The sequence below is a fragment of the Lissotriton vulgaris genome, chromosome 7 (assembly GCF_964263255.1).
Source record: "Lissotriton vulgaris chromosome 7, aLisVul1.2, whole genome shotgun sequence".
NCBI lineage: Eukaryota > Metazoa > Chordata > Amphibia > Caudata > Salamandridae > Lissotriton > Lissotriton vulgaris.
In genome coordinates this window covers 15,773,838-15,799,437 of record NC_141695.1, presented here as the reverse complement: position 1 = coordinate 15,799,437, position 25,600 = coordinate 15,773,838, and the positions used below count along the sequence as shown (strand labels likewise).

Below are 25,600 nucleotides of genomic sequence, written 5' to 3'. Positions count from 1 at the left end.
CTGTATGGGGTGAGTCTTGGGGTTGTGCTGACGTGTCTCCATGTACTGTTGCAGAAAATAGATTTGCTCGCGGTTAGTCTCTGTCCCTAGCAGCACCCCGCTACCCCCTGTTCTTTGATTTAGGACTTAGATCTGGCTCCCCTTAAACCACTTGTCTACTTGGTTTGACTATGTGTCTCTCCTGAGCTAAAGGAATTCGGAGATTGCCTCGCTGAACTCCTCTCTATTGGAGATGCCAAGACAATATCCTAGGTCAAATTTGTTTTAGATTGGTTAAATAAACTGGGATTGATAAGGCTATGAATTAACCCAGAAGGAATGTGTAAAATTGATCTTAACATCAAGAAATCTAGCTACAGGACTTATATCCAAGATAGTTATTCAAATAACCAGCTAAGTGGCACACTGACAAATAGATTTCTAGATATTAAACTGGAAATAAACTGTTTTCCTGTTTAGTGGCTTTTATAATTTGAAAGAGTGACACTACCCCTGTAATTGTCATTGCTATGAGCACATTTTTACCGTCCGTCTGGCACAAAGGTGGCAGACGACTGATTCTGACTCCTAGTGATTAGGTCACATTGTGTAACCACTGTTTAATTGTAATAAAGTTTATTTGATACATAAAGAAGAAAGACACATTTTATGTGTTTCCTGCTTGATTTGCACATACCCCTCTCTGACCTCCGCTCTTGTTTTGCACGCTAGTAATAATCAAAGGAAAGGAATTCTGAAGAGTATTTGTTTCTAAAAATGAATTGTGTTGTCAGATATTTTAAAATGTATTTTGATGTATTTATTGTAATGCTTTGTTTGGTACTTGGCTACCGAATAAAGTTTATTACTACTACTACTAAGTAACAAAAAACAGTAAATAAAACAAACAATAAAATCCACATTGAAATTGACAGAGTAAGGGGCTCATTACAATGGCAGGTGGATTTGATTCGCCCACCACCGTAGCGGTATTTGGGTCCGACCACCATGCGTGCGACGGTCCCGCCAATTAATTTATGATGGGACTGCCACCGCTGCGGTCAGACTCCACACCCTTAGCATTGCGGCGGTGGCTGACAGCAGCACCTCCACGATGTTGAAAGGAGCATTCACTTCACTGTGTGCAGTGAAATATAGGGGGTACCAAGTACCCCCCAGTGTACCCACACCTCCCCCCAACTCAAGGGGGGCCCGCAATGGGCCCTGAAAGACATTCTCTGCCAGCCTTTCAATGGCGGTTCTACCGCCGGCATCATATTTGTGCCGGCGGAAACTGCTAGGCCCCGCTGCCATTGGGAGCATGCTGACCGCTCCGCTGCGCGTTCGTGATGATTGCTTCTGGCGGAAAAGCGGTGGCCGGACTTTACCTACGCCGCGGTACCCACCACCATCATAATGTGGCGGGGGTAAATCTCATAGTGATGGCGGAACAATCGCCACCACCGACTCGGCGGGTGGCGGTCCTTCGGCCATCATAACGAGCCCCCAAGTATTGTAACCAGCCTTGAGTTATTAGACAGAATCATCTCAGTATGATCATTTCTATTTATCTTAGAAGACTGTGTGCACCCGGTACTAACCCATGTACATGTGTTCGTTTTGCTTCAGAAGATGGGTTCCTGAACAGTTTTCCCCTCAATGTGAAGGCTGCCGGTAGTATGATCCTTTGCACCTCCAGACCTTGGTTATTTTAAGTGAATAGTTGCTCCGTTGACACGTTTTGTAGAGCACTGCTCATGTATGTGAACAGTACATATAAATAGAGAGGGTGCTGTTCTTAGTAGATTCGTTTACTGCTCTGTATTTGGCATGAGAGTTTCACTGGCTGCAAACAGTGTAGTACAGAGTAAACTCTTGCCAGAGAGTAAACAGTGTTTACAGTACTCACTCCTCTACTTATATCCAATTCGTGTCTCAGTGTAGGTTCAGTGACTGTCAGGGGTTTGATACAGGTAAAGATGGTCCGTCGTAATGCATTAGTTATGTAACAGGGCTTGAGTATCTGTGGGACCTTGGTTTTCTCTGAACAGTTGAACGCAGATTGAGCACCATCTGTAGTAGAGGTTACCCTTTCGTCTGTGGCTCATAGTCAACATGAACTCGGCTATCCATGTCGTGTATGGTGTAGGGTCCCTGTTGCACATAACACAAGGTTGACTCACCTCTGGGTGTAGCAGTAAAGATCCTTCATGTTATTCTGAGCTATTCTGTATTTACTTTCATAGCTCTAATGTATAGCCGTTCGTAGAGCAATGTGTACAAAAGAGGGTTGGATGATGTCATTGGTGTTGTCACATTAGATGTCATCAGTGATGTCATAAATAATGTCACGTCATGCCGTGAATGATGTAACATGTGAGGTCATTAGCAGTACATGGTGGTGGCGCAGGTTAAGTTAGCTATGCCACTTATAACTGGTGAATTTCCTATTTTTAGTTCAAAACATTAATGTTGTCACTGACATTCACCTAACTATAACGCGTGACTATGTAAGCATTATGTGATTCTTGGTGTCTGCTTATGTGTCTGTACACATGTGGATCTGTGTGTGTTTGTGTGTGTGCATGGGGCAGCATTGAATGTTTTTCTCTTTCTTTCTCCCCCTTACCCGGTCTTTCTTACTATTCCTTTCTTCTTCTCCAAACACAGATATCAAACATGTCCAATTTGCTGAACACAACTGGAGTGAAAGCGCCAGGTAAATGCACCCTCTCTCTCCACTGCATCTCACACCCCTCCCTGTGCTCTGCCTCCACCTTTCACTGTCTCCTTGGAATCGTTGTATAGTTTGCATAGTGACAAAATATTACCATATTACTTCTGAACCTCATTTTGTTTATCCTGTGTCCATCTAATGGATGTCAGTGTTTACAAAAAGGGCAGGCAATGGTAAACCTGAAGTATGTGCAGAGTGTGTGTTCAGGGCTGTCCAAGAGCACAGGTGGGTTACAATGTAGGAAAGACAGTGACCTGCAAAAAGTACATTCAAAACAAATAGTGTTCTGTGCCAGTCTTGTATTTAACATGTAAATATCCAGAACAACATGTATATTTATTCAAAAACAAATGTGTGTGTTGAAAGTTAAAAGGTCCATTTATCTCACCTCTGTGGAGACACAGAGTCTCTCTCAGATGAGGCTGTAAATCTATCCATGGAGAGGAATCTTCTGTTCCAGGCTCATTCCTCACCCTGGGGCAGCTCTGTCCAGGGAGACGTCCTTGTCTGTCATGAGGGTTGTACTGGGAAACTGGTACAGAGGAGGGAGAGACAGGTACAGAGAAACAGAGAGACAGAGAGAGGGCAGGGAGAGAGAGACAGAGAGAGGTGGGAGGGAGGGAGAGACAGGTACAGAGAGACAGAGAGAGGGGCAGGGAGGGAGAGACAGGTACAGAGAGACAGAGACAGGGGCAGGGAGGGAGAGACAGGTACAGAGAGATAGAGGGAGGGGGAGGGAGGCAGAGACAGGCACAGAGAGACAGAGAGAGGGGGGAGGGAGAGACAGAGAGAGGGGGAGGGAGAGACAGAGAGAGGGGGAGGGAGAGACAGAGAGAGTAGTTACCTACCAATGTGCAGCAGGTGCAGTGCCACCAGGGCCCAGGGCTGTGAGTGAAGTGAGAATGAACAGTCTGGAATAATACAACATGACATGTTAGGAACATATTTACATGTGTGAGTGTGAGGTGGGAGGGGGAGGAGGGAGAGGGTGAGGCAGGTGCCTACCCACCAAGCGTGCAGCAGGTACAGTGGCACTGGGCCCAGGTCTGTGAGGGGCCCCAGGGCTGTGAGGGGCCACAGGGCTGTGCGGGCCCAGGGCTGTGAGGGGCCCCAGGGTTGTGAGGGGCCCGAGGTCTGTGAGGGGCCCCTAGGGCTGTGAGGGGCCCAGGGCTGTGAGGGGCCCCAGAGCTGTGAGGGGCCCCATGGCTATGAGGGGCCCTCTGCACTACAATTGTAGCTGCGTCAGATCTCTTGTCATCCTTGCTGCACCACTGGTGTGAGGCAGATATGTTCATCGAGCTGCCCTCGGTAGTAGTAAGAAGCCTATATTTACCACTACTACCCCAGACTGCGTCATCCCTGCGTCATCAACCCCCGCCCTCAGTTGACGCTCACTAACATGGCTGAACCCTAACACACATGAACATGTCATGTACCACAACATGCAGAAACAAGAGATGAAAGGGTGTTTACCTGGACGGCGGCACAGAGAAGTTTTCAGAAGAGAGCGCGGGGGATTCTGGGAAGACCCGGGACACTCCCCAGCCTCGTCTCGCAGACCAGTAGAGCTCTGCACCCTGGGGCTGTAGAAGACTGCTCTCTCCACTGCAGGGGGGGGGGGGCATGAGAGAGGGGGAGAGAGAGAGAGGGAGAGGGAGAGAGAGAGATATATATATATGTAGAGAGAGAGAAAGGAGAGAGATGGAGAGGGGAGAGGGGAGAGGGAGAGAAAGAGGGAGAGGAGAGAGAGAGAGAGAGAGAGAGGGAGAGGGAGAGGAGAGAGGAGAGAGGAGAGAGAGAGGGAGAGGGAGAGAGAGTGGAGAGAGGGGGGAGAGAGAAAGGGATAGGGAGAGTGGGAGAGCGACAGCGTAGAGGAGAGAGAGAGAGGGTGAGTGGGGAGAGGGGGAGAGAGAAAGGGGAAGGGATAGAGGGAGAGAGGGGGAGAGCGGAGAGGAAGATAAAGAGGGAGAGAGAGAGAGGAGTGTGGAGACAGGAGAGAGGGAAGAGAGAGAGAGAGAGAGAGAGCGAGAGGGAGAGAGGGGGAGAGAGAGGGAGAGAGAGGAGGAGAGAGGGAGAGAGAGAGAGAGAGAGGGGAGAGATAGAGAGGGAGAGACAGAGACCAAGAGAGAAAGAGGGGGAGAGGGAGCGGAAGGGAGAGAGAGTGAAGGAGGGAGAGAGAGTGAAGGAGGGAGAGAGAGTGGGGAGAAAGAGAGAGGGAGAGGGAGAGACAGAGAGACGGAGAGAGAGAGAGAGAGAGGAGGAGGGAGAGAGAGAGAGAGGAGAGAGGGAGAAGAAGGGAGAGAGTGGAGGAGGGAGAGAGCGAGAGAGAGAGAGGGAGAGAGAGAGAGAGGGGGAGAGATAGAGAGAGGGAGAGAGAGAGAGAGGGAGAGGCAGAGAGACGGAGAGAGAAAGAGGGAGAGAGGGAGCGGAAGGGAGAGATAGTGGAGGAGGGAGAGAGAGAAAGAAAACAGAGGAGTGATTAAGTGAGGAAGAAATGGGTGAGTTTATTTTCCGGTAGAAACTGCAGGCCCCTAATGTGCGTCACTGACAAATACCAAGGTCTTCTTCAGCCCTTTTCTCCCTCGAGTAGTGCAGTAGCAGGTGTTGGACATAAGTGGGTCGAGCTTGTTTGAGGAACAACAAAGGTGTTGGCCAACTTCATGATTGACACTTAATAACCTTTGTCTGTTTAGCAAATTTAGTTGAACAAATATGTTCTGAGATGAATCATTTCATGACGACTGTGCACCTATTTCAGTCACTTGGAGTCAGTGCAGGTATTTACAGCACTTCACATTTCATCAGCAACAGCTCTTCACAGAAACACTTTCTGACACATTATCACCCATCACTAACCGGGCGGCCCCCTTCAGGAGCGTTATGTCACTCTCAACACTAAGAATACTAAATAACAATTAAAAAAAACATCATCATAATCACCATCAATATTATCTCCATTATCATCATCATCATCATCATAATCTATCCCTAACTCCAAGCACTCTGAAGACTTAATCCTCAACATTTGCATCATCAGCATCAGCATCATCATTATCATTATCCATCACTAACTCTCAGCACTCTGAAGACTTAATAACAATAATAAAAACCATCATTATAATCATCATCAATATCATCTCCATCAATAGCATCATCATCATCATTGTCCATCACTAATTCTAAGCACTCTGAACACGTAATAATAATAATAATCATCATCATAATCACCAATAACATCAGTTCCATAATCATTATTATTCATCACTAACTGTCAGGCAGTCAGAACCCTTAATAATAACATTAATAATAATAACATTCATCAAAGTCACCATCATTATAATTTCCATCATCAGCATCATCATCATCATCAACTTCATCATCATCACCATCTCCATCTTTTTCATCCAGGAAAATAAGTGTTAAGACAAATCTTCGAACCAGATATTACTGCTGAGGTCGATGACCACCTCCAAACTGTAATCCTGTGGTTACAATGTAGAATCAGGAGCCTCTATTTCTTTTATGTGTAGATTTTCTAATCATGTCTGAAGCAGAGAGGCCCATTCACGTGCCACGCGGAGTCTTAGGGTGTCTGAAAGTCAACTCCACACTTCTTACCCAGACGATAGAGCACATTGTTTATGAATATGTTGACTGCAACTAACACTCCCAGGGTTATCGCCTGCCCCCGTAGACGAGCAATCTCCTGGCCACCTAGAGAGGAAATCACAGAATCCGGTGTTTAACTTTACATGTCATAGGATGGCTTGTAATGAGTCTCAATGTGTGCCAAGACTAGTCACTGAGTCTCAGTGTGTACCAAAACAAGTCACTGAGTCTCAGTGTTTACCAAGATTAGTCACTGAGTCTCCATGTGTGCCAAGACTGGTCACTGAGCCTCAGTATGTGCCAAAACTGACCACTAAGTCTCAGTGTGTGCCAAAACGAGTTCCTTAGTCTCGGTGTGCACCAAAACGTGTCACTAAGGGCCAGATGTAGGTAATTTCTATTTACCGATTCCTAAATACCGAATTTTACCGATTTGGTATTTAGGAATAGGTAAATAGTATGTAGGTAAAAAATCGGTAATTTTTACCGATTCGGTAATATTCGTTATTACCGATTCGGTATTTACCGAATCGGTAATAAGGAATACCTTCCCATTCTTTCCTATGGGCCTGGAGGCCTATAAGAATGAATGGGAATCCATTCACTATTGCCGATTCTGTAAATACTGAATCGGTATTAGGGGGAGCATATTCAAGGGTGGCAGGGTGTCACATTGACACCCTTTTGCACCCCTGAATCGTGTATGTGGACACACGTGGTACATACATGCCCTTAGGGCATGTATGCCTGCCACATGGCACTTTTAAAAAAGCACAAAATTGCTTTTTTAAAGGTATTCGATATTTACCACCATCATGTAGTTGGTGGTAAATATCAAATCCTTAAATCAAAAATGCACTCACTTGAGTGCTCCCTACATAGGATTTAAGGATTCGGTAATTTACCGATTCGGTATTTTAAGGATTCTGTAATTTACCGATTCCTTAAATTACCGAATCAGTAAATTACTGAGGGCCATATGTATGAAGCCAAAAATCAGTTGCAAATGCTGCGAATCGTTAAAAATAGCGTTTGCGACTAAAAAATCGCTAATCGCAATGTATGAAGCATAAAACGCATGCTAAATAAGGAATCGCAAAATAGCGATTCCCAAACGTTGCGAAAGTGTAAATAGCAATTTCCAAATTTGCAATGAAACCCCTTAGCGAAATTCACAAAACTGGAAATCGCAATTTAGAAATCGCAATGGAATGTATCAACCAATCGCAAATACCGAATTAAGCAAAATCGCAAAATAAGGAATCGCAATTACCATCAAGTGGGAGCAGGTGGTAACCAGGTGCAAAGTATAAATTGAAACCCAGAATGCAACACACTCCCTACCACAATGTCCGGGCTGTACATGATAGTGAGGAGGCGAAGAGTGAGACCTCTGGCGCAGAGGAGGAGACGGCAGGAGAGGATATTCCGGTTGCGCACCACCATCTTCGAACGCACTGAGGAGGATATCTACACCCATTACAGACTGGAGGAAGAGAGCATACTTGATTTGATTGAGGAACTCAGGCCCCACCTAGAACACCCCACCCGCAGGACACAAGCCATACCCACACACATCCAGGTCCTCTGTTCACTACACCTGCTGGCCTCAGGTAGTTTCCAGGGGGTCATAGCATCTGCAGGAGGTGTGTCACAAAGTGCCCTGTCGCGCTTTTTCCATGCGTTCCTCGACGCCATGACACAAAGGATGCAACATCACATACACTTCCCCAGCACCCCACAGGAACTAGCACAGAACAAGCAGGAATTTTACAACATAGCCCAATTCCCCCACGTCATAGGATGTATAGATGGAACACATGTTGCCATTTCACCCCCCTCAAACATAGAGTATGTATTCCGGAACAGGAAATGCTACCACTCACTGAACATACAGATGGTGTGTGATGCCAAAACATAATCACCGATATAGTGGCAAAGTACCCTGGAAGCACACATGACGCCTTCATATTCCGTCACAGTGGGCTATACCGTAGACTCTCAAGAGGGGAATTTGGAGAGGGATACCTACTAGGTAACAGCACACACTGTCAGCCCATATTTCTCATGGCCAGCATGTGCATCACAGTGACTGACCTTTAAACATTTCCACCCACAGGGGACAGTGCCTATGCAGTCCGGGATTTCATCCTGACACCCTACCTGAATCCTGCCACTGCTGGGGAGCGGCGCTACAACCGGGCACACATTTCAACAAGAGGCACCATCGAGAGAGCATTTGGGATTTTGAAGAGCAGATTCAGATGCATCCACAAAAGTGGAGGAGCCCTCCAATACAGCCCTGAGACGTGCTGATAAATTGTTGTAGCTTGTGCCATGCTCCACAACATTGCAACCAGGAAAGGGACACCTATGGAGTTGAGTGACTCAGAATCCTCTGACGTGGAGGGACCTGGACCCATACACATGGAAGCTGGCGTAGCTGCTGCTGCAGCTGGGCGACAGAGGCGTGATGAGATCATGCGGAACTACTTCTAGGTGAGTGAAAATGATACAATGACAACTTCTTGCTTTGCAAACGTGTTTAATTCCCAATAGCAACAATGTCACACATCCAAAAAAACATGGATGAACTCTCCTTAACCAAAGCACATGTTTCAATCACAGTGCAACAAAATCAGTTATTAGTACAGCAAGTGCAACACTGTTGCTGGCCCCATATCCCCCCTGTGTGGAATAGTCATTTTGCTGCAGTCCCTATTGTTGTGTGGCAGGCCTGGTGCTCCGGCCTCTACGGTGCCTCTCAACAGTGGGTGGTGGTGTATTTGAGCTCCGCACCGACTGTGAGTCCTCCTCACTGGGGGGAAGCACCCCGGGTCCAGCAGTACGCAGGGCTCGCAGCTCATCCAGGGTGGCAGTTGACTGCACTACCACAGTGGCTATGTCCTGGATACCATGCGAGAACTCACGCTGGGTCTCTATGGCACGCCATGCCAGCATATTGGTGGAGGAGGCCAGGCGATTAATAGCACGCGTGTAGTGGTCCATGCGGGCCATTTCTTTGCGCCTGGCTACGCGTTCAGCTCTCAACTCTGCAGTCAGCTCCTGCACAGCCCCCCTGTGTACTTGCTCTAGCCTGACATGTGGCTCCCCTAATCCCTAGGTCGCTGCAGGGGGTTGCTGGGGGTGGTTTAGGGTGGGGAGGCATGCTTCTTACCTGGTCTTGCAGCTAGTTGTGCTGAGCTGTCGAGCACGGACACGCCCACAACACTCTGTGGAGGCAGTGTGCCCTCTACCAGCTCCTCCAGTGGTGTAGAGTCAGGGACGTTGGAGGTTCCCCCACCGGTGAGCTGGGACTGCTCCAGCCTGGCAGCCAACTTCTCCTTGGAGCTCTGGCGCAGGTCGTACTAGCGCTTCCGCAACACTTCTACTGTCCTGTGGGTCACTCCTAGGGCATTCACTTTGGCTTGGATGCCCTCCCAAATCCGTCTCTTGCTGGCTTCTGGAACCTTGTGGGAACTCCTCCCAAATAATGCGTCATGGTGTGGCACCATTTCGGTAATGAGGGTCTCTAGTTCAGCCTCAGAGAACTTGAGCTTCCTCTTCCTGCCTGCTTCCCCTTCTTGCTGCTCCTGCTGGCTTGCTGGGACATCCTGGTTTCCACCTTCTGCCATGGCTCCTCAGTACCAAACAACACTCTCTGTCTCAATCCAGAGGCACCATGGGAAATCACTCACTTCCTGGATAGTGATGTCATCATAAAGCATCAGGATTGCGATTGGATGTTTCCAGAAAATCGCTAAATTGCAATTTTTCGCGTGGGAACATCGTAATTTAGCTATTTTCGGGGTGTGGTCGCGCTATTTAGCGATTTTCTGGGTGTGGTCACGCTATTTAGCGATTTTCTGAGTTTGAACTCGCTATTTTGTGATTTTTGACGTTTAAGGAATCGCTAATACCCATCACGCAAATATTTAGCGATTTTGGGCGAATCGCTAAATATTTGCGATTGCGTTGTTACATCCCGATTTGCGGTTCTGATTTTGCGATTCGGTAATAATCGCTATTTCAGAATCGCAAATCGTTTTCTTCATACATATGGCCCTGAATCCTTAAATCCAGCCACCTTCATTAGAAAAAGCTAAATACCGGTCGGAAACGGCTAATTTACCGAATTTCGGCCGTTACCGACCGGTATTTGGCTACCTACATATGGCCCTAAGTTTTGTTGTGTGCCAAAACTGGTCACTGAGTCTCAGTGTGTACTAAGACAGGTCAATGAAGGCCTGATTCACAAAGGGCCACCGCACTCATGGCGGAGTCCCCACAGTCATGCAGTAGAGTCTCCCCACTCAGGGTAGATTCTCTGCAATGAAAGTTCTCATTATGGAGATTCCGCCCCGAGTGCGGAGTCTCGCTCATGACTGTAGGGCCTCTGCCACAAGTGCAGAGGCTTTTTATGAATCATGCCCTGAGTCTCTGTGTGTGTGAAGACTGCTCACCGAATCTGTGTGTGCCAAGACTAAAAGTGCCTCTCCTTCCTTGTTGAGATTGACCAGTGTGTGCCAAGATTCAACAATGAATCTTACTGAGCACCCAGAAAGATCAGTGTGTATTGGTGTCAGCTAAGAATTTGTGAGGGACAGTGAGGGACCCTCGTGTCTGCCAGGGCTGGAAGTAAGTCTCATTTTAATGCAAGATAGGTCAGTGACTCAGTGTTTCTAGAGACTGGCTAGTGACCCTCAGTGTGTGTGCAACGTCTTGACTAACACTTACTGCATGTGCCAATTCAGCATTATCCCTCACTGTGTGTGCTGGACCTTGAATGCGACTTACTGCATAGAAGGCTGGACTGTGACTCACTGTGTGTACCATATGCGGCCTGTGGCACAGTGTTTGTGCCAAAGCTGTGCCAAAACTAGACTCTGCCTATGAATGTGTTCAAAGTCTTAACACTGACTCTCAGTTGGTGCAGAGGCTGATCATAGCCTCTCGGTGTGTGTCAGTGCTGACCGTAGCCTCTCAGTGTGTGTCAGTGCTGACCATAGCCTCTGTGTATGTGTGTCAGTGCTGGCCATAGCCTCTCAGTGTACGTCAGTGCTGACCATCGCCTCTCATTGTGTGTCAGTGCTGACCATAGCCTCTGTGTATGTGTGTCAGTGCTGACAATAGCCTCTCAGTGTGTGTCAGTGCTGACCATAGTTTCTCAGTGTGGGTCACTGCTGACCATCGTCTCTCGGTGTATGTTGATACTGACCATAGCCTCTCGGTGTGTGTCAATGCTAACCATAGCCAATGGGTGTGTGTCAGTGCTGACCATAGCCTCGAGGTGTGCGCCAGTGCTGACCATCGCTTTTCAGTGTGTGTCAGTGCTGACCATTGCCTCTCGGTGTGTGTCAGTGCTGACCATAGCTGCTGGGTGTGTATCACTGCTGACCATAGCCTCTCAGTGTGTGTCAATTCTGACCATAGCCTCTGAGTGTGTGTCAGTGCTGACCATAGCCTCTGGGTGTGTGTCAGTGCTGAATATAGACTCTCAGTGTCTATCAGTTCTGACCATAGCCTCTCGGTGTGTGTCAGTGCTGACGTTGCCTCTCTGTGTCTGTCAGTGCTGACCATAGCCTCTCAGTGTGTGCCAGTGCTGACCATAGCCTCTCAGTGTGTGCCAGTGCTGACCATAGCCTCTTAGTGAGTGCCAAAACTTGACATTGACTCTCAATGTGCACCAAGAATGGACGGCTGTCTCGTTGAGTGTCAAGTGCAGTCACAGATCATCAATGTGGGCATGCATAAAGAAGTATATATTTGCTGCTCTAACCCCACATCTGCTTACCATGTCAATATTTTGTTAGACAATATTGAGGAGTCGATATTTGTGCAGATCACCACTAAGAACCATGGAGCACATTTGCTATTTGTTCACGCAACACAACTATGATTGCGTGAAAGGGCGAGGACAGAAATGCTCCATATTTACACAGATATCCTGCATTTCTACTCTCTTTGTACGCTGGTGCACTGTGTGCTTCCCAGCACCAATGCAGACACCCTTGCTCTACGGTTGAAGGGTGCCTGCATTACTGGTAGGATTGTTTGTGTGCAGGAAGGAACACATTCCCGAACAAAAAACAATCCATAGTGGCCTATTCCTATTGTGCCTTGCGCTATTTTGTATTTACTAAACCACACAGAGCCACGCCAACTCCAATCATGCAAAGCCTTTTCTCAAGGCCATGAAGCACCAAGTGGGCGTTCTTGGGGTTTTCTTGGGTGGATCAACACAACGCCCACAATTTTTTATTTGTTTATAAACTAATCCCTCCTTGAAGCAGGCAATAACAAGGGGAACATTTGTTTTTGTTCATAAAATCTACAGACTGCATTTGTGTTGTAGGACATAGAACAAGGCAAAATGCGGGCCATCCTTTTGAGTTGGTGTAGGTGCAGGAAGGTGTACTGGAAAGGTCTGCTTCCAGTACATATCCTGCACTATACAACATAAACTCAGCTCTGCACCACAGTACTAGATTGTGTGTGTCGTAAGGCGGCCTAATTAGTGCAATAATTTCATCAACAAGAGAGTAAGGGTTATAAGACAACACTCTCATACCCCTATGAATCCATAACTCAAACAACAGGAGAGTGTTAGTATCTACAACAGACAAACTCTACTAACCAAAGTTAGTACTAGAAACCGCTAAGTTGTTAGACAAGACTATTATTGTCAGTTGGAAAGGATAGAGTGCACGTGTTCAAAGAGCTAGCTAAAAGGACCCTCAGGCCCCAGTGGAACACTGGTAGCCAGTTGTCTTCATTGGGTCCCTTTTGTCGCTAGGGAAGTGAAAGTGAATCTAAAAAGAGTACGCACTACTCCTCAAAATTATTTAATAAGAGGGTAGCTCTAACTCTGTTAAAAACAGTGATCGAAAAACATAAATTTTTCTGGACTACACCGGGTTGTGCAAGTTTGAACCACAAAGTCCCATTTGAAAAGTGTAAAGAAAATATTATAAAAACACGGTCAACATGTTTCTGCCAGTTGAGCTGAGTTCGCTCGGCATTCGTCAGGACCAAGAAGAAAAATCAACTCCTAATTAGTGCACCAGCACAGGTGACGACAGCAGCAAGAGCAGGACTATCCTAGCTGATATGGCCCTACAAACTCTTTAACTTCGCCCTATGCTTTGCAATTCAGTAAATCTGCCCTCTGCGTTGTGTGTGCTGCTATTAGGTGTGTTTCCATCAGCTGCCCTGCAATGACCCTGCAGAGATTACAATTTGTTTACTCTGCCCAGACTGCGTGTGACACACTACTAGATAAGAGAGGGGGTCTCCAGCTCTCCTGCCCAGACTTCGTATCACTAACCATTGTCTTCATATCAGATTTACTCACCTCTGTCCTGAGAGTGCATCAGAATTACCTGTAGATGAAGGTTGATTCATTCTGTGATCCCTCCTCTGTGCCGTCAGAGCCTACTCTACTGCTCAAGATACTTAGTAGGGGCTGGAAGTAGTGAGAGGTCCTAGGGTCTCAGCCGCATCTGATGAGCAGCCCTGGGAGGGATCTATAAAACAGGTACAGATGCAGGAAACTGCACTCAGAAAGAGCTGATGGTGGCATTGTGCAATCTGTGGGGGGGGGTGATGATGAGTGAGCAGAAAACAGCTCAGAATAACCTCCATATCTCACTTATGAAGCATGTGTGCATGAGCAGAAACTCCAGACAACACCCCAACATAAGCCATGTGTCACCGGGAGTGTGTGTGTTTGTGTGACAGAGAGAGAAAGAGAAAAAGGCAGCAGAAGATGACCAGACTGAGGATAAATTATATGCCTCATCTGCCATGGGTCACCGTGGACCGAGTGTGTGGGAAAATTAATGTGTGTGTATGTGTGTGTGTGAGTGTGTTTGTGTGAGAGAGAGAGACAGAGAGGAGACGATCAGACTGAGGATAAATGATATGCCTCATAAGCCCCATGTCACTGTGGACTGTGTGTCTGAGTGAGTGTGTGTGACAGAGAGAAAGAAGGAGAGGAAAAGATTATCAGACTGAGGATAAATGATATGCCTCAGAAGCCATGTATCACCAGGAACTGTGTGACTATCTGTGTGTGTGTGTGTGTGTGAGAGAGAGAGAGAGAGTATGTGTGAGTGTGTGTAACGGAGAAAGAAAACGAGAGAAGATAATCAGTCTGAAGATAAATGATATGCCTCATAAGCCATGTGTTTCCATGGACTGTGTGTGTGTGTATGTCGGTGTGGGTGTGTGTGTGTGTGTGTGTGTGTGTGTGTGGGTGTGTGAGTGTGTGTGTGACGGAGAGAGAGAAAGAGAGGAGAAGATGACCAGACTGAGGATAAATGATATACCGCTGGAATGTAGCTGTACCCTACGGATGAGACCCAACCACAGTTCCCTCTAAGGTGCGCGCCTGCGCGGCCGCTCTTCTTTATTGTTGTTGCCACGCAGTGATGGATCTATAGCACCTGCACTTTTTATGTAGCAGGGGGCTGATAACTGCTTCTTCGTCAACATTCTGTCATTGGTTTATGCGAGCTGGTAAAGGGATCCGCATTAATACTCAAATAACTCTACTACTTTCCTTTTATTTAAACTGGAACGGTTTCAAAATTCAGAATGGAAAAGCTGTATGACGAGTTTCTAAAAACATGCAAAGTGACATGTTTTCTTGCCTGAATGCTGCACTGAGATGTCTGGTTTTTCTTCGGAATGGTGGTTTTTCTCATTATAAAAGCTTCTCTGTAACACAAACATGCATTCTTATGTATTTCCTTCAAGCAGCCTTGTTCACAGTAAAGTTTAGGATTTTCAAAGTTAAGTGAAGAATATGGTGGCTGAAAAGAACTGAGACCTTTTCTGCTGGTTGTTTTGCTTGGGGTAGACAGACAGAGAGATGGATATATTAGTGCAATGTCCAAAATAAAACGGTTGTTGTTAAGTTGGTGCTAAGTACTGCTGAAGACTCTTCGCTGCTACTGGGGTCAGACTCAGCTCACTTCTGTGGGAAAAGTAAGCTTAATATAAATATCCCTGTCAAATAATGCTCCTAATGTATGTGATAGTTTATGTTGAGGAACTGGCACTTTCGATGATATGGGTGTCGAAACCCAATGAAAATAAGTGACTTGCCTAGGATCACTCAGTGTGGTGAAGAGGAGAATGTATGACTAAAGATAACAAAAATCTGTCATAAAAAGGAATATGAATGGAGGTGGAAGGGTAAATTTTCATGCATCATAGCAATTAGCTATGGATTTTAGCATTTCACTTGTTGGTGTATTTTTTATTTTTCCTACTATTTTAATTTTATCTTCAACCATCTGTATGAGGCCTGCTGTCTTTAGGCTTTGAGGTGCTTTATAAACTATCAGCTAGATTCATCAACGAAAAATGGGCTCGCAAAGGGCCAGATTCTGAGAATCTGGCCCTTTGCGAGTGCAATTTTTGCATTTGGGATTCATCATCCCAAATACAAAAATCGCTATTAAAGAATTCACACATTTGCGAGGAATAGCATTTAAGGAATCTCTATTTGAGATTCCTTAAATGCAATTCATGAATTATTTTAAAATTGCAAATTCGCAATTTTGGGCCGCTATTTACCGCGAGGTCAAACCTCGTGGTAAATAGCATTAGCATTAAAAAGGATGTATGTGTATTAGTGTTTGTCATGTGTGCATCAACAGGTTTTTTAGGGATGAGCCGTGCTTGTACCTGCAGTTTTGTTCGAATTACACGTCTAAATGGTCTATGCCTAAATGGTCTTAAATTACAAATGAACAAATTACAAAAGCAGACGATAAGTTACATGAGGTAAAAGTGACAATTGTGAGCAAACAAAATACATGAGGTAGAAAACAGTGCAATACAGGAGGAAAGAGTGACAAGTGTGCAGGTTACAGGAGAAAATAAAGTACATTTAGAGGTTAATATACAGCGATATATGCTAGACACAGAGGCAGAAGAACAAACGTTATGTAGACAATGGTGCCACTTGTGCAAGTATCAAAAGCAAACAAAATGTGAGCGGTAGGAGACCGTGTGTTACAAGAGAAAAGTGGCGTGTGCATGTTACAAAAGAGAACCAAACACAGGTAGAAGGGTAGTACTGCAATAAATGGCAAACACTTCGATCACAAGAACACACTGGGAAGGCACTTCCATAGTCATGGAGAATAGTTTTCAGTGATGGGATGCCCATTGGGATTGGGGCAGCAGAAAATCAAAAATGCATGTCTCACAACGTACACAAGATGCATGCTGTTTACACTGCCCACATGCACTTCAAGAACACTGATATGTGAAAGGGAAATACATGCAAATTGTGTAACTTGATTACAATGGAAGAGAGAAATGAAAGAGGAAGACATTTGTAACAGTAGGATACAGAAGAGGAGGCGGAACCTAAGGGGAGGAATACCAAGGCACGACTCCAAGATTGATAATTGCAAGGGTTATAAATTAGCAAGACCAAGACTCTGTGCTCCGGATGTCACAGCAGCGCGGCTCGCTCAGTTTCCAGGGATCTGACATCGCAGTTTTCCTGGACCTTACACCAGTTGAGCAAGAGGTGCGTCAAAAAAATACATGGACATGAAGCGTGCCCTCCAAAAAGCAAATATCAAGTATGCAATGCTATATCCGCTCCGACTCCGAATCCATGTCGGTGGTAAAGCACATATCTTCAACACCCCTGCAGACGCTACGGAGTTCTAGAAACATCACCAGGGCACGAATAAGTTACATAGACATGGTGGAGACCAAGGCCTCAACTGGTAAATGAAAAGGGAGAAGGGATTTTGAAATTACTGCCCGGGCAGGTTTCAGAAGCAGAAGCACAGCGAGTGACAAGTGGCAGTGTCTTACACCGCGGATTGCCCGTACCAGTGTTTAGATCCCTTAGATGTCTCGAGGAATAGCGCAAAGGAGTACCAATGGAGTGGGCACCCTTAGGGCCAGGGGGTATGGCCCTTGGCCTGGTACCGGCGTGGACGGGCGCAGACGGGCTTGCCTTAGGTGCACCTTCGGCGCACCCGTGGCGTGCCCGCTGCGCCTCCGAGGAGGCATCCGGTTTTTATGCCGGTGGTGGTGAGCAGCTAGACTGCTAACCTCGGCGAAAACCGGAAGTGGAGTTACACACTTCCTGGTAGGCAATCTATCCCTCCACACTATCTGAATGATCAGTGGTGGACCCTGAAACACGCCCAACACAGCACAAAGTAAGTTTTAAAATCAAAATACAATTGTGACATGAGGCAAATAAATGTGACTTTTTAAAACCGCTAGAGGCACATCTGAATGAGTCTCCATCGGCGATTTAAAAAACTATTTAAAACAAGTATTAAATATTTGTGAATAGCGCTAATTAGATGGGCATTGGTAATCAATGCGCCGTTTAGCGTGGTGGTGTCCCAAAAAGAATCCACGGACTGAATGATTCAGGGGTTTTTATGCCGGTGGTGGTGAGCAGCTAGACTGCTAACCTCGGCGAAAACCAGAAGTGGAGTTACACACTTCCTGGTAGGCGATCTATCCCTCCATACTATCTGAATGATCAGTGGTGGACCGGGGAACATGCCCAACACAGCACAAAGTAAGTTTTAAAATCAAAATACAATTGTGACATGAGGCAAATAAATGTGACTTTTTAAAACCGCTAGGGGCACTTCTGAATGAGTCTCCGTCGGCGATTTATAAACGATTTAAAACAAGTATTAAATATTTGTGAATAGCGCTAGTTAGCTAGGCATTGGTAATCAATGCTCCGTTCAGCGTGGTGGTGTCCCAAAAAGAATCCACAGACTGAATGATTCAAGGGTTTTTATGCCGGTGGTGGTGAGCAGCTAGACTGCTAACCTCGGCAAAAAACGGAAGTGGAGTTACACACTTCCTGGTAGGCTATCTATCCCTCCACACTATCTGAATGATCAGTGGTGGACCGGGGAACACGCCCAACACAGCACAAAGTAAGTTTTAAAATCAAAATACAATTGTGACATGAGGCAAATAAATGTGACTTTTTAAAACCGCTAGAGGCACATCTGAATGAGTCTCCGTCGGCGATTTAAAAACGATTTAAAACAAGTAATAAATATTTGTGAATAGCGCTAGTTAGCTGGGCATTAGTAGTCAATGCTGCGTTCAGCTTGGTGGTGTCACGTATCTAGGACACCTCTTATCGAAGGAAAGGAGGAAGCTCACGCCTGACAGAAGCCAGACTTTTCTAGACACTCCCGTCCCTAAGATACACAAACAAGTCCGCTCTTTGGTAGGCCTCACCTCATTCTGTCGACAGTGGTTGTCGAACTTCAGTCTCCTAGTCAAACCCCTACTTTCCCTACTGGCCAAAGACATTCCATTACCGCTCCCTTGGACCCCCGAATGCCAGACAGCGTTCAAAGAATTACGAGATGCCCTTTGTTCAGCACCCATTCTAGGAGCCCCAGACTACTCCAAGCCATTTTACCTCTACACACACGAAAGAGAGGGATGTGCCTTATCTGACCTGACGCAATCGATTGGTCCCAAGCAGCACCCTTGCGCTTATTTCTCAGCCACCCTCAACCCAGTAGCCAGAACGCTACCGGAGTGCTTACGCGCCGTAGCAGCTGCAGCAGTTTCGATACGCCAGAGTGAGGGAATCGTACTCTCCAACTCCCTTACAGTGTTATTACCCCGTGCAGTTGACATGCTCCTGAATCAAACTAAAACCCAACATCTGAATAGTGCACAACTGACAGCATACAAGTTGACCCTGCTAGCGCCACACATTACTCTGAAGCGATGCACCACTCTAAATCCAGCTACGTTGTAACCTCTGCCCGATAACGATCCCAGCATGACTCCCCTACATGACTGTGTCACCCTCACTGACGAACAGACTAGGAGCAGGGTAGATCTCCGAGACACTGCTTTTCCAGAACCTGACGGGGAACTATGGGTAGATGGCTCGTGCATCAAACTCCCGGATGGCACCACCTCAGCTGCATACGCCGTCACCACTGCCCAAACCATAATAGAAACAGCCCGCATTGCCCAACGATCTGCACAGGCGGCAGAACTGACTGCCCTCACACGAGCATGCATCTTAGCAGCAGGGAAGACAGTAAACATATACACAGACAGCCAATACGCTTTCGGGGTGGTTCACCATTTCGGGCTTCTGTGGAGGGAAAGAGGATTCCTGACCTCGCACGGCACACCCATCCTACACGGAGATCTAGTTTCCGCCTTAACTGAAGCAGTCCTTCTCCCCAAGCAGCTAGCAGTAATTAAATGCCAAGCACATAAGAAAGTGACGGACATTATTGGACAGGGAAATGCACTATCTGAAGTTACTGCCCGAGCCACAGCCATGGACAGAACTGCAAACCGAATGTATGTGACTAGGTCACAAGCTGAGAAATGGACAGATGCTAGGGCCACTATAAGAGACATCCAACTGACGAGTACACCACACAAACTGACTGAATGGGCTCGGGTGGGACTGAAAGACGATGAAGACTGCTGGAGGACAAAAGACAGAGACAAATGGCTGCTACCTAACGCCTATCTGATCCCCATATTGACCATGGCACACCTACCCGCACACATAGGATCTGCTCCCATGACCGAACTGATTGCTAGGGTATGGCATAATGGCAAGATAGCAGACTCAGCAAAACGCTTGGTACAACAATGCATGGTATGCCTGCACCACAACCCAGGGAAAGGGACAGTAGTACCACGGGGAGGGTTTGGAGTCCCCGACCATCCCTTTGAAATCCTCCAAATGGATTACATTCAACTAGAAAGGTGCCATGGTCTGAAATACATTCTAGTCATTGTATGCGCCTTCAGCAAATGGGTGGAAGCCTACCCCACTCGTGACAATACCGCTGCTGCTACTGCTAAGGTATTGCTGAAGAAATTCTTACCCCGATACGGCCTTTGTAGAGTTTTATGGAGTAACAATGGCCCCCATTTCATAGCAGAGGTCATCCAACACATACTGAAGGGGCTAGGCGTAAAACAAAAGTTCCATGCCGTTTTCCACCCCCAGTCAGCGGGCCTGGTAGGAAGGCACAACGCCACACTGAAACTGAAACTGGCAAAAATAGTCACCACCACTGGGCTGAAATGGCCCAATGCCCTTCCACTGGCATTGCTATCCATGCGCTCCACCCCAACCAGACACCAATTGACCCCGTACAAGGTTGTTTTCGGCAGGCCGATGAATATTTGGGCGGCCCCGAAACCAACAACCATTAACGATATCCCAGACATACTCATGTCCGACTATTTGTATAAACTAATGAGCGAACTAACTGTTATCTACCAACAGGTGCAGCAAGCCATACCATATGTATCCAGGGGCCCAGGACACGATATCAAACCTGGGGACTTTGTCCTGATTCGGAACTTCCAAAGGTTGAAGACTTTGGAACCCTGTTGGACGGGCCCCTGGCAAGTCTTAATCACCACCCGAACTGCACTTTGAGTGGAAGGAAAGAAAAACTGGCTGCATGCTCACCACTGCAAACGGATAGCACTGACACTGGCAACGAAAGAAGACGTGGACATCCAAGAAGAGCTCCTGACTAAAGATCGACCAGCCCTGAGTTGTTACCTTGAAGCTGAGGCACTTGAACTAACAGAGTTTCCAGACCCCACAGGGCCGTCCAAAGAAGGGTACAACTTGCGACGAAAGGAGAGTGCTCCGACGAAGCAGACCACTAACTAAGTCCAAAGTCTCAGAGCGGTAGCCAACACTACAAAGGCTACGAGGAGAAAGGCTAGACGAAAGTATGTGGTCCTATCAGTCATCGATCCTCTTGAAGGTGATGGAAGCTCCCGGACATCTGAAGAACCGCCGCAATGACACCAAGACTGCCAAGATCCACAGCATAAAGACAATCATACTCCTAACAGCATCTCTTGCCAGTCTCTTGCTAGTGGTCACAGTCTGGATCATTGAAGAGAGTGCTCCTGCTTACCGAACACTGATACCGACTATGCAACCCACCACTGAAAAGGAACACTATCTGGTTTCACTGGCACCACGACTCAGAGAACGACGCAAAGAGTTTTGGAACAATTCTTTTGTACAGTTGTTGCACCAACACAATTCTGCCGCAAATACCACCAACTGTTGGATCTGTGGGCGGCTCCCACATGCCACTGAACATTCCATTCCTTTCATCCCTTCACCCTTCTCTCTTCATGGGTCCTGCCTTGCCTGGTTAATGCTCCTGCAAGAAAGCTACAAAGACAATGCCACGTTTTTGCAATTCTATAACGAGTTCTGGCTGAACAAAACTGGAAGAATGACTGCTCCCTTTTGTCCTCTCACTTCAAATGCAACTTTTTCATTGAACATTCCGGCAAAAGAACGAGTAGAAATGCAAATACTGAATAACCCAGCCAGACCTATCCAGACCAACCTTCTCCTTTCTTAAGAAAAGAACAGCTGCAACCACAACTGTAGCCCTATCTGTAGTAAGCGTCCCAGGTCTTGTCTGCATCAAAGGCCATGGGACTGAAATTGTGGGCCACAGCACTTGCCAAATAACGAGAACACTGAACACTGCCGACCCCCTTTCATTTGTTGCATCACCCAACATGTACTTCATCTGCGGTACGAAGGCCTACACCTGGCTCCCAAAAGGCTGGGGGGCACATGCTACATCGCTTTTGTTTCTCCTCCAACCTACACTGCACCTGCTGGACACCACCGAGAAAGACGATCAGGAGACACGGACCAAGCGGACTCTGCTGCATCCCAGTTTCTTGATGCGGGGCCAAAGACCTTGTCCCACTTTGTGGTCCGATGACAAGCAGCCGGGCCATTCGACACCTGACTCAAGCAGCAGAGACAGCTCTGAACAACCGGCATCCTCACCAACAACACCGCCGAGCTTCAAGCGGTCAGCCTGTTGGCTTTGCAGAATCGCCTTGTTTTATACGTTGTACTGGCAGACCGCGGAGGAGCATGCCGCATCATCGGTGCCAGCGGTTGCACTTTTGTCCCTGATGGCTCGCCTTCTGTCTACAAGGCCATAGAACACCTTCACAGGCTGGCATCAGAGATCCACCAAGAACAAGAGACTTGGACACTTGGAAGCTGGTTTTGGGGCATATTAAAAGATTGGGGTTGGAAACTGTTGATGATCATCTTGGTGCCAGTTTTCATAATATGTGGCTGCTACTTGGGAATACAATGCATACCGCCCTTGTGTTCTCTATGTCTAAACTATTTGTGTCCAAAGACTGTAGATACTCGCATAGAACGAATTAATGCAATGTATGACACAGAGATACAGAATATCATGGGGATTGAAATAGATTAGCAAGATGTCTTGGAATGTTCAAAGGGGTGACTGTTGAAATATAATCGGCAGACGTGAACATCGCCTGCGCCATCTTGCCTATCAAGAGCCACTGTATGCACGTAAACGGCACCCATTTTAGATACCGCGGCCATTTGGTGTGTTGCCGATCACCAGCGTGTCACCCTGACCTCGCAGTCATCCCCCGCGCTCTGCCAACCCCCAAGCACACATGCTAGAGTCATAAAGTATCCTCAGCGCGACCCAGCCCCGGAGCCACTTCCCGTGCCTAACACCCATGCCCTTTCATCCCCCTCGCACGAACAGGCCCATCGATAACCTCCTCCCCTGCACCTGGCTGTTCGATCCGGTCCCAGGCAATAACCAGCCCCTCGGATACAGTTTATTGCCCCCATACAGTAGGAACTCATTCCCCATCAAAGGGGTCAGAATGAATCAATGACACAACCCTCTTAGATCTGACCGATTCCGCATACTTCAGACCCTGCCGGAATGCCCAGCTGCGCAATAACAATCACCTGCTGAGACCGGGGTGGGGGACTTTTGCTGTTGGGTATGTGTGGGAACAAGTTGGAAGCGGGGATTCCGGGGATGTAATAAACCACTGTCAGGAATGTGTTACCCTGCAATAAACAGTCAAGATCATGTATCAAAGGCCATGCCACATAGGTACAGTTAGAGCACCTTGAGAAGACATTTCGTTTGTCCGAATTGATGTGTTCTCCTCCGGAGAAATAAACCTGTTCATCGCTTTCCAGTTTTCCAGCGCCTGCCTCTTTATTTGATTATCTAATATACGAGTAGATTAACGCCAACGCAGTGATTGATGATAACTAGAGAAAATCTGCTTTTTCTACATGGGGAGCATCTGATGTCTCTGCCCTGCACCTTGTAAAGAGAGAAGGGAAGACTGTCAACAGAGTACTCCTGGACTGTACTTGTCACCACAATGCTGGCTCCACCTCCTGCGGAGCGTCTGATGTCCCTGTCCTTCTCACTGAAAGGAAAGCCAGAGCTTCCCAAAACAAAGTGCTCAATAACTGGACTGGATTAGGCAAAAGCCCCCCTGGCCTGAAAGAACAAAGGATTTTCAGTATAAAGGTAGGATCCCTGCTCCTAAGAAACGAGATCCTGTTTACGCCAAGAAGAGCCTCTGCCCGAAGAGAAGGACCTGGAAAATCTGTATGGAGGAGTACTGTCTCTAGACCTGGGAGACTAGCCTGTGGTGGGTGCCCTGCTGCAAGAAGGAGAGGAAAAGACTGAGGGAGACTTATTTAACTTGTGGTTTTTGAAACAATCTCCAAGGGTTTGTGTGTGAGCTTGCCCCCTGAACTGAGCCCCAGGACCATTGGGCTCTTCTCCAGCCTAAGAGCTGCAGGACTGCCTGTGTCCATCTGCTGGTGGAGCTGTCGCCGAGTGCACCTCACAAACTCTGCCTGGGGAAGAGCGTGCTGCGGCTGCCCTGCAGCGTGTGCCTCTACTTATCACTGAGCCGTAACTCGCACCGTATCCCTGCTGGGACGCCCCGCACCCTGGTGCGCTTCCCCTGCTGTTGAGCCGCACCGCCCCCTTCGCTTCTGGCCGCCCCGGAACGAAAGGCGCATTCTCCCGGTAAAGTCCGACCCGTATGCTTTGAACGTATGAGACTGCATCGCACTTCTCCCCCGGAGGCTGCGCCACACTGCAGAGCCACCCAGTACCTCGCATACTGGCTGCCAGTGCCACGCCGCCTGCTCCAGGAATCAGCTCCGCAACGAAGGTACGGCTCGTATGCCATGACCGCGACCAGCAACCCGCTTCGCTCGCCCCACTCCTTGAGGTCTGCCCGCTCTCCGCCGCATACTGAGATGCCGCCAGAGCCGGGGCCGGCCTCATGAGGAGCCGCCAGCATCTTGAGGGTGCCTGCACGTCCGAGCACCGCCTACAAAACAGACTCCCACACAAAAGGTACTATTGATACAGTGCGCACTACCGAGCGTGTGCCACGGGCCTGAGAACCGGCAACGTTTGCGTAAATACTTTTTGTGACATTGTTTCCACATTGGGAGTCGGCCAACGCACATAAAAACCACAAGCTCCTCACTCTGGGGCTGTAGAAGACTGCTCTCTTCACTGCAGGGGGGGACCAGGAGAGGAGGGAGGTGGAGGAGAGAGAGGAAGAGAGGGAGAGGGAGAGAGAGAGGGTGGGAGACAGAGAGAGGGAGAGAGAGGGAGACAGAGAGAGAGAGAGAGAGAGAGAGAGAGAGAGAGAGAGTGAGAGAGAGAGAGAGAGAGAGAGAGAGAGAGAAGGGAGGTGATGGAGAGCTGAGGGAGAGGGAGAAGAGGAGGAGGAGGGAGAGAGTGTGAGGGAGAGGGAGATGAGGAGGGAAAGAGATGGGAGAGAGAGTGGGAAAGAAAGAGGAAGAGGGAGAGGGAGAGAGAGAGGAGAGGGATAGGGAGAGAAGGGGAGAGAGGAGAGGGAAAGGGATAGGGAGATGGAGGGGGTCGGGAGAAGGAGAGAAAACAATGAGGAGAGATTAATTGAGGAAGGAAGGGTGGATTTCTCTTACGATCCAAACTGTAGGGCACTACTTTTCTGTTTTCTACCAGTCACAATAACGAATCACTTCTTCAGCACTTTCCACCCTGGAGTAGAGCAGTAACAGAGTGTTAAACATGTGTACCTTCAATGTGCTATTATAACTATGGGGCATATTTACAATTGTAATTGTAATTTATATTTATATAGTGCATTATCACCAACGGTCTCTAAGCGCTTGCTTTGGGAACCCATCCTTATTTTTCCCTGTGAGATAACCTGTACTGGGCACCCCCAAGGTGAAAGCCAGGGATCCCGCCGCGGGGGCCATAGTGGAGATTAAGCAAGCTATTGCCCGGAGTTGCAGAGTGTGAACCCGTGATTCAAGCAGGCACTGAAGCGAGAATTATCGAATCCGTGGGCATTTTGGGCTCAAGACCCTGCCGC

General features: G+C 47.6%; 1 protein-coding gene across 1 annotated transcript in view; it reads right to left on the bottom strand.

Annotated features, from left to right (window-relative positions):
• LOC147700527 (uncharacterized) overlaps positions 1-25,600 on the bottom strand; it is a 229,345-nt gene that overhangs the window by 186,314 nt on the left and 17,431 nt on the right. Inside the window, exons 3-6 of the mRNA XM_086929117.1 lie at positions 14,980-15,046; positions 6,335-6,430; positions 4,190-4,321; positions 3,105-3,248 (exon numbers count right to left, since the gene is read on the bottom strand). Coding sequence (XP_086785243.1) covers positions 3,105-3,248; positions 4,190-4,321; positions 6,335-6,430; positions 14,980-15,046 — 439 coding nt within the window. The remainder of the gene's footprint in view (positions 1-3,104; positions 3,249-4,189; positions 4,322-6,334; positions 6,431-14,979; positions 15,047-25,600) is intronic.